Source organism: Glycine soja, chromosome 10 (assembly GCF_004193775.1).
Source record: "Glycine soja cultivar W05 chromosome 10, ASM419377v2, whole genome shotgun sequence".
Lineage (NCBI taxonomy): Eukaryota > Viridiplantae > Streptophyta > Magnoliopsida > Fabales > Fabaceae > Glycine > Glycine soja.
The window spans coordinates 39,719,784-39,729,917 of NC_041011.1; the positions used below are offsets into that span (position 1 = coordinate 39,719,784).

The window sequence follows — 10,134 nt, forward strand, 5'->3', positions numbered from 1 at the left end:
ATGGTACATCTGCGAATTTTGAGCATCTTATTCGATATCACAAGCCATGATGATAATATATCTTCAACTTAATTTTTGTCATTTTTCCATATTCACATTAAAAAGAAAAAAAAATTGAAAAAAATTAAAGAGTCAAGAAATCTTATCCTAAAATTGTTGTGTCAAAAGTAATACTCATAGATCCACAGGATGGGGCCCAATGCATCAGGAGCTTTTGTCCATCATTCGGAGAGGCCACGTGTGGTAAGGGACACTTATCGCTTAGTCTCCAAAATACTAGTTGTTTGTATTTGTTCCACAAGTCCACAACCCTTCCCCTTTGTTTCTTTCCCTATTTTTATTTATTTTTTTATTTTGCCTTCTTCTCAACCACCCTCAACACCAACACTCTTCATTCATTTTTGTTTTTCACAATAACCAAGTGCTTATATTAAACAACCAAGTGCTTATATTATTGTGTAAAGATGTAAAATCATGTAGATATAAAAAAAATGAGAAAGAAAGAAAACGTGCATAAATAAAAATGATAGAAATTAGAAATGCATTAAAAGAAAAACATGATGCACTAAATGGATATTAAATAAGGTTGCGTTGTGTGAGCCACCACGGTACGTCGACACGATGTTCATTGAATGCAAAAAAATGGGTGAAGCTGGTTTGTTTGACACACATTTTGTCGCATACTGGGTTTTGGGCCCAACCCAATGTGACCACACTTTGTTTGAGGGGGTTGTCGTTGGACTCTGACAACTCAAAAGTGATTCTTATGTTGTCGTTTGCTAGTTGCACACTATTCTCTTATTCTTCCCCCTATCTAATTTAATCCTAATGAAAGGCTGGGCTTAACTGCTACTTATTGCTAAACCAAACAAACAAGTCTTATTAGGTTGCTCTTTAATCTCGAGATGTGACTTGGATTGGACTTTTTCTTTTTCTTAATTCTCATTGCAAAACTAAAGTTCGGCAATAATAAATACGAAATTAAAAGTACATAATTGAGATTTATTATAAACTTTTTTTTGCCCGTCCATTTTTCAGTTTTTTTATTTGCGGAAAATAATGTATTATGATAATAGAAAGTCTTGAGATTAACCCTCTAGATATAAAAATCATCTAAGTGAATTTTATCTCTTTCATCAAAACCTTTTTTATATGCATAATTAAAGAATTAAACTCCTCACAACTACAATGACAACATAATTAAGAAATCAAATCATTTACCAACTGCACCTTATTGGTATCCATTTTTTCAGTTACTACAACTGAACAAAGCTTTTTTATATTGCGGTTATCAACATGTAGGCACGATGATATGGATAGTTTATCTAATTAACCTCACCTCCTCCAAATAGAGATTTTCACATTTTTAATAAATCTTAATTAAAGATATATCTAAATTGAACTAGCTGACACATACATGGGTTCAATAATTAGGGCGTTCAATTGAAAGGGTGATTGCTGTTTTTTTCCTTTCTTTTTTGGCCATTTGCTTTGATTTTGATAAGACCAAAGGCAGAAAAAAGCAAAAGAATGAAAAATAAAATTAGCTAAAATAATGCCCTCTTTGGTTGGTTGGCTCTGGATTGAGGAATATGCAAGTTCTCCCTTTTGATCCAACTCTGACATGTCATTTGGCGGCACATCGGTTACAGCTGATTTTTTTTTTTATAACTATATTATTCGTATCAAATATTTTTTGTTCTTCATGATTAATTTTCATCGAATAATTTGATTCATCACTTTTAATTTAGTGAATTTTTTTCCTCTCAATTATGTTATTATCTCATCTGAATTTCTGAACAGGAAGTGGCAGTGCAGAAAAAAAAAGAGCTTTATTTTCAGCAAACCATGAGTTGTAATTTAAAAATAAAATAAAAACTATTCTAAGAAGAGACAGCATTTCCGAATTTTTTTGAGTTAAATATATAACCTGTTGTAGGAATCTAGTTAAATGAGATTACCATAGGCAACAACTAAGAGAAACTAAATATAATTTTTTTCTTGATAAGCAACTCAGTGTATAAGTTGAGTTTAGCTTATTAGAAAAAACCAATTTATACAATTTTTTTTTTTAAATTATTGTCTTATAAATACTCGTGAAGAAATATAGTTATATTTCAGTTTAAAAAGTGATAGTGTTTTGTTTTACCATTTGTCCATTATTGGTTGGTCAAAACTTGAATATTTAGTCAGACAAGAACAATATACTATATAGGTAAAAAACACAATGCCAAATATAAAATCTTTTAAATAGTGAAGAGGTTAGTCGTTACTCGATGATCCTCTTTAATCAGACAACAAAAGCAACATGGGTCAGTGCCCAAATTATGATGCTTTAGGCTCCAAGGCTCCTAAACATATATGATTACTTCACCTGTTTGGTGAACATAATGTACACTAAAAGTGCACTGCTTGAAACACAATTCAAGATTTTGGAACCATGACACCAATGATTACACTAAAGTAATATACTCTTTTTTTTTTAAAAAAAAAAAGATATAACAAAAGTTAGATTTATGAAAGAAGCCAATGATCGATATACATTTACCTTGTTGAACGGGTTAATTAACCCCAGTTTTTCAAAGGGACATAAAGTAAACTCAATTTTCAAAGTCATTGATGTAACAAGCTCAATTTTACATAGTACTACAGACTAGCTAGGTATCAAGGTATATGGTACTAGATGGGTCACATTTGAATGTTGAAAAGTGGATGCATCTCTGTTCGAAAGAACAAGTTTTCTCATCAAACAAAGTCTTTGTACCTTGTTTTTTAGGCTTATTCCATCTATGGAAATTGCTAGGACGCCTGTCATTAACAAAGAACTACAATATTGTTTTGTATAGTATAAGGTGTATCAAGACATTTCAATGTTATGCAAGCACAGAATTTCAACTTGATATATTTTGTTACTTGATAGCATGCATGGTAGTTAGTTATAATGAAAACTTTATTCTTAGTATTAAAGAAGGAAAAAAAAAATTCTTAGTACTTTCCATTGGGGTAGATTCCATAAATTAGGTGATGATGGGTTCGGGGCTTGATTAATTTGGCTATTTGCCTTCTACAATTTGAGCCAAGCGTTCAAGAGGAAAGTAAAAAAGGGAGATAAAGGTGAATGGAAAACCGAAAGGAAGGGAGAGAAAATAAAGAAAAAGAAGAAAAGAACAAAGACAAAAAAGAAAAAGAAGAGAGAGAGAGAGAGAGACGGCTTCTTAAATGGAGGCACATGGTTGCATGTGAAATGTGACGACTAATGGGAATGAAAAAGAATAAATGAAAGCCCACAAATAATGTGATTTCGTGGAAGTTAGAAGGGGTAAGCCAACAATATACACATTATATGTGGGTATGGTCCCTTTCTAATTAACCGTATATGCACATATCATGAATTTAAAAATAATATATCAACCAGCTATTTTTTTTTTATATTCTTTCCATGTGTAGTTTTAATTTTGGAAAAAGTCTAAAATATAAAAAATATCACCATTTTCAATAAATTCTAAAATTATGTATCTTAAAGACAAATAAAGTATCATAAATATATTATTATGATAAAAAAAATCTGGATTTGATTATATTGCAATAAATTACAGAAAAAACTTTTAAAATTAAGAAGTAAATTATAAAAATAAACTATGAAATATGATATATTCAAAGTTATAAATTTTGAAAATGCATATATAATTTTTTAACTTTACTAATTTAATAAATTAATATTAATTAAACTTAAAAAATATTTTAAATAACGACAAAATATGAAATGTTTGATATAAAAAGTCAAAAGAAAGTATATATATTAAAAGAAGTCATCACTTTCAATAATAAAGACTCAAATTAATACACAAGGGTTGATAAATGATTTTCTGGTGATTATCTTTTATTTCATTAAATTATTTATGTAACGTATTTTTGCAATGGGTGTGGCTACAGAGAGGGAACCCTGCCTAGTGAATAATAGTGAAAATGGGATTGCCACATGGATAGAGTCATAGAGCCGCACACGAAATGGGAAAATAATTAAATAAATATGATATCCCAATTAGTTTTTACATGTAGTGGTTATTAATACCGGTTTAAATTAAAAATAGATTAATGTTACTCACACTCGATGTCTTCCTAAGACTTTTTTTATTAGTTAGAATTTATTAAAAATTATTATTAATAATAAGTTTATTTTTTATTTAATTATTATCTTTCAGCTTATAAAATAGAATTAATAATATTTAATTAAGTGTTACATTAAAATTAGTTAAGACTATAATAATCTTAAGGAATTTAATAATTTTTTGACATATTTTGAGATTCATCAAGATGGTATATTTACATTGATGATGCACAATCATAAATTTTTTGAAGGCATATATATAGGCATGTCAGCATTTGATAATCTGGAACTTGACAGTTGTAATGTGAAGGTTCCACACGTGTCAGCCTTTAATTAGAAAAAGGTATCCCTTAAAAGTCGCTAATCCATCCACTGCTGTGGGTGGGCCCCAACCCTAGAGTCTTTATTCGACCTTTCTCAAGTCAAGTGTCTGTTCCAACAACAACAGCAACAAAATATGCATTACATTACACCACGCCTTTTCCTTCTTCTTAAAATAGCATGTGAAACTCTTCCCTATACACTCACATAGTCACATGCAATCCAATGCATAAGCCTTCGCTGCACTGCATATTGTAGGCCCTCCCACCCACATCATACATACCAAATTAACTCTCCTTCACACTGTTTCCAATTTTTTCCTTCTTCACTAACTTTTCAATTCGTGGGGTTCCTTTCTTTCTTTTTTACTAACAAATATCCAAAACTACCATAGGATCTCCTCTTCCTCAGCTTTATAATTATTCCCTCTATTTTTCTATCTAATCTAGTCTAGATATATATGACTACCAATCCGATTACTTGCACTTGAACCACATGCATTTTGAATTAGCTAGAGATAATTTTTTATACAATATTTTTAAATAACGATCGAGGTTATAGTAGTACCCTTTTTATTTATTAATCTATATCTTTTTAGTTGTACTTGCAATTTTTTTTAATGAATTTGTTGCTTTCCTCAACCAGAATCAAAGATTATGAATTAATGATGCAAGATAATGAATTAATGATCCTTATGAACCATTAACGCACGGCTTAACCAGACATGTTTAGTGGGAAGAAATGTTGTTGTTGGGGCAGGAATGGCTTTGCCAGCAGATGCCAACTAACTTAGTACTTTAAATGAGTATAGTTATTAGTTAATGACATTTAATCACTTTGATATTTTCTAACTAGTTTAAGCATGGTGCAGTCAACTACAATGATATATAACCAAAAGTGGTGAAGCAAATGACAGTGGGATAATATATATGCTAATAAAGGCTGTCATGGGCCGTGGATTAGGCGGGTCAGGTGGATATTATGCACCAAAAGGTATAAGCACTTCATCTTGTTTATTAGAGTATTTTTAACGAGAAATCTTAAATTGAGATCTTAGATCATCATTTTTATTATCTATGACCCACTGTCAAATTTTGCATAAAACAATTTAATTACCAGCAACATGTAATAGAACTGACAAGCTTTTCTCACTAAGAGGCCCCCGTTTGTCAAATTAGAGGATTTTCAGTGTATCACTGGACCTTTAGCAGCTTGTTTAAAATGCTCTAAACATATATTTATTTATAAACACTTAAAATTAAAGTAAATATTGTAAGACATAAATCTTTTGAAATACTCTCATATAATCATATAGCAGACATCATGAATTAGTTCAGAATGGAATTAATCTGGTCAGCATGTATACATGCACCACTGATTCCGCCCGCATCTTTGATGAAAGTTCAATGCTAGCCGGATGGTATTTCTAAGGACCATATTGAAGATTTCTCATACACACATGCGACATATATTACGTGAAATATTTATTTTTATAGGATATATATATATATATATATATATATATATATATATATATATATATATATATATATATAGCATTTTACTGTTGACCGGTAATATTAAAGTACAAAAATATTTTTCTTACACCCTTGTCTTTTTCCCCTATCATTACTTCTACTCTAAAAAAAAAGGAAGACTCAATTGAATTTCTTCCCTCCTCATCCCTTCCTTGTGTAAAGATAGTATGTAAAATAAGATATTTAAAAATAATATTATTAATTAAAGTATTTTTGAAATATGAGTTCAACTTTTTTGTAATTAAATCGAAAAAAAAAACTCAACACAACAAATTATTTATTGATTCATATAAGTAAATAATAATATCCCTGATCACATTATATCTGATTTTATTTTTAATTCATTTTATTACACCAGATACAACACAATTAGTCAGATCTAATGTGATAGATTGTACAATTTTGTTGTACATGAGCCGAGCTCAATTTGAAACTAGCTAGATTCCACGCTCTTCACAATATTGCGATTTTTTTACACTTTTTTTTTAATTTAATGATATTCTATCTGACATTCTCTCAAGGATTTTTTTTATGATTAGTTAAAATTTATTAAAAATTATCAATTTGGATAAGTTTAGATTCTCATCTAATACAATCATAGAGAAAATCATTAAATGAAAAGCTGTGATTGGAGGTGAAACTCAAAGAAAGTACATGGAAGAGCAGATGGCCCCTGATGAGGCATCTGCTCATGCTAAAATGATGGACAGTACATATATAATTGGAGGTGAACCTCTAAGGAAGTACCAGCAAGAACAACGCCTAAAGAAGAAATATTTGGAGAAGAGCAGAGAAAATAATGTTATAGAGGATCGTGCAAGGAATCTACGTCATATTGACCTTGAAGAAATTAGAAAATGTTTTCTCGGTCCTAGAATTAATTAACTGATCAATGATCCCAAGACCAGGCCCATGCATCAGGATTCACTCTCAGATGAAAAATTGCTTTCGGGCTCACCCAAGAAGGAGTGGCGGCTAATATAATGCTAGATACAACGATGAGAGGATATATATGGACCATACAGGATGAAGAATTTTCTGCACGAAACTGATTTGTACAAGCTTGTGTATCGTTTAATTACTTTCGACTTTGTTTAACTAGCTTTAATAGCAGAAGTTTGACATTTTATCAACCCTAAAGGTTATTTTCCTTTTTTTTTTAAAAATATTTTTTTACAGTTCGAATGCATTTTTTACTACGGAAGTGGCTAAAACAACATTTTTCAAAATTGAAAGATTAAAAAACAAATTTAAATTTAGATAACAAAAATAATAGTAATTTAAATTTTTAAAAAACTATATTTAAGCGTTTCTTTCAAAAAAGAGAAATTGAGGGCAATCAGTAACGAAATGAACCGCATAAAACATAAAATTCACAATTTTCTGTGAATCATTCACTAATAAATGAGGATTACTTAAATATTTTACTTCCCCGTTAAGCTGAATGCGAAGTTTGGCCTATAAACGCTGGATTATTCTATCGTTTCCCTTTATTATGACGCTTGTCATTTTTCACTTTTCAAGCATAGATGACATTTTCTATTGGTACACAGAATGTAATTGCAATTATCTAAGTTGATAACTTCTACGCAATACAAATCCCGATAAAAGTGTAGTATTAACAGTGATAAAAGGTGGAACATTCAAATGATGTTCAAAGTTCAAACTCAAACGATAAAGGGCTGAAAGTGACCATGGAGGAAGATTAAAAACCTAATTTCATTTTTTTGTTATTTGTAAAAAAAATTAAAGTACTTTTTTTTCATTTTGCAATAAATTAAACCTTGAAATAGTACGCAACTCTTGTCCTTCCTCAAAATTTTTTTACATGGAAACACTTGTTATGAATAATTGCATATACCGCTAGGAAAGAAGAGTAATAATATTGACTCATGAAAACGATTATTTAAGTTATTTTTAACCTATTAAGCATAATATCAATTTTAAGTGGTCTTTATTTTTTTTTTCAAGATAAATATGTATCACGAGTTATTTATTTATGAAGGAAGTCGTTAAGGAAAGAATCAAAGTAGGTATGCATGTTCACATTCAATTAAATATGAAAGAATAAAAGAAAGAAAGAAAAAAAGAAGATGGAGGTGGTGATAGTGGAACTCAAAGGAAGGAGGAATAAGCAAATGGCATGTACAGTGTACACGATAAAATACATGAATCTGAAAAAAAAAACGATATAATAATTAAAAATAAAAAATAAAAAACACCTGGCGCAATATAGCCTAGGCGCGCGGGTCAACTCAACGCGGAGCCGGCGAGATTTGCCGGCGCGGCGCCGGCGAGTAGTTCGGCCAGAGCCGTCATGGCTCGCACTTGCATCTCCAAGGCGGAGATATAGTCCGTGGCTTCTTCCAGAAGGTTCGGGAACGAAACCTTCCGGCAACCGGGAACCAACCGGCTGAGAACGCGCGCTTTCTTCTGAACAGCCGGTAACCGGTTCCTCCTCTCTCCGTTTCCAATCCTCGTTCTCTTCAAACCGTTGTTGGACGATGCCGCCTTCGCCTTCTTGTGCTGCATGCGGAGCTTCCTCCAGCGCTTGAGAATCGCGCGGCTCCACCTCGTTCGGCCTCTGGCGGTGGCGGCGAGGACGCGGTCGGCGGTCTCGCGGACCTGGCCGGCGGCTCTAGGCTTGGTCGCCGATGACGGAGTGCGGCGGAGAGCCTCCACGAGGCGGCGGGAGTAGATCCGCTGCTCCACGTCGGATCTCCAAGGGACGGCGGCGGCGAAATCGAGATCGCCGGCGGCGTGGTCTCCGATTTTTCTGCGCTTCTTGTGATTGGATTCTCGCAACGTGTCGGAATTACTTGAATCTACGTTCGGGTCGAAAGACGCCATAGATGATTGCAATTAAATGATTTGTTGGTTGAGATGATGAGAGAAGAAAAAGAAATTGAATGAACAATAAAAAACGCAAGAAGAAGAAGAAGAAGAAGAAGAAGAAGTTGATGGTGTTTGGAGCGAAGTGAGGGGAAGTAAATAGAAGAAAAGAAAGAGTATAAAAGGAGTTCAAGTCACGGGGAACCACCCGTCCTTTAGTTACTCATATTTATTGCCCCATCTCTTTTCTTTCTGCTCGTTTTTTCTGTTGTTTTTTTATTATTAAAATAACATTTTTTAATATTATAAATAAACATATAAATTTTTTATTTGTAAGAACAAATTACATTTTCTTTAGTTATAATAATTTTTTGGTGTTATTCAATTATAATTCGTCATTTATAATAAATTTTATTGATTTTTTATGAAATTATATTAAAAGGCATTCAATCAAACAATAATTTGTGGTTGAATTATCTTAAAAAAATATTTTACATAATTAATATATTATTATTAAACTCTAAAAAAATTACATCTCTTCCGTTGGTATCGTGGAATTAAGATAAGTTGCATTTTTATATAATTATTATTTTTGAAGGAAACATAAAGGGGATATTTGAGTACAAAATAAGTGGCGTAATTAATTTGAAGGAAGATGTGGGAAGGGAAGGAAGTTAACTTTGAGTTTAGTTTGACTAATAAACTGAAATGAAAGATTAACAAACAAGGATGTCTTTGAATATGATATTAATAAAATAGGGAGAGATAGAGACCTCACATGGCACCTCCCATGAGGAAAGTTTAGGTTTATTTGATTGAACAAGATGAGCTAGTGGACAACTTGCCTAATTAATTTTATCGTATTCTCGTGCAGCAGTTCTAACTAATTCGTTAATTGTGATTATTATTTTTTTTATTTCAATTTTCGGCCCCTCAAACCCTCTGTTTTTATTCTAAATTTCGGTTGAACAAACTTTAAAATTTATACTATAAGTCACGGGAGACACACAACTGTTTGTGATTAAATGAAGAACGAGGAGTCCACTTTCAAAGCATGTACTATCCAATTAATCACTATTATTTTGTACCTCTTACGGATAAGATCTCCCATGTTGCCTCAATCATCTTAACTTGCTAGCAAAGATAGAACCTAAGGATAGAAAGAAGAGAGAGAAAAAGGGGGGGCAAAAAATTAAAACAAAAAAATAAAAGATTAAAGCATGATTAGGTTAACCAAAGCGTATAACTTTCATTTGGTGCAACATTATATTATAGTGATCTAATTGGTATACCTATTGTTAGTGTAGTCCTCCTGGGTATGTTATTTTTTGGGTG

The 10,134-nt window shown here is 31.8% G+C and overlaps 1 protein-coding gene across 1 annotated transcript; it reads right to left on the bottom strand.

Annotated features, from left to right (window-relative positions):
* Positions 1 to 7,997: 7,997 nt before the first annotated feature.
* LOC114369750 (transcription factor bHLH149-like) lies at positions 7,998 to 9,007 on the bottom strand. The gene has a single exon (XM_028326999.1). It carries the CDS (start codon positions 8,815 to 8,817, stop codon positions 8,218 to 8,220), a length of 600 nt encoding a protein of 199 aa, XP_028182800.1. The 5' UTR covers positions 8,818 to 9,007; the 3' UTR covers positions 7,998 to 8,217.
* Positions 9,008 to 10,134: the final 1,127 nt, after the last annotated feature.

Bases quoted from the DNA above. Each gene is read 5' to 3' on its own strand.
- LOC114369750 (XM_028326999.1), bottom strand. From the start codon at position 8,817: ATGGCGTCTTTCGACCCGAACGTAGATTCAAGTAATTCCGACACGTTG.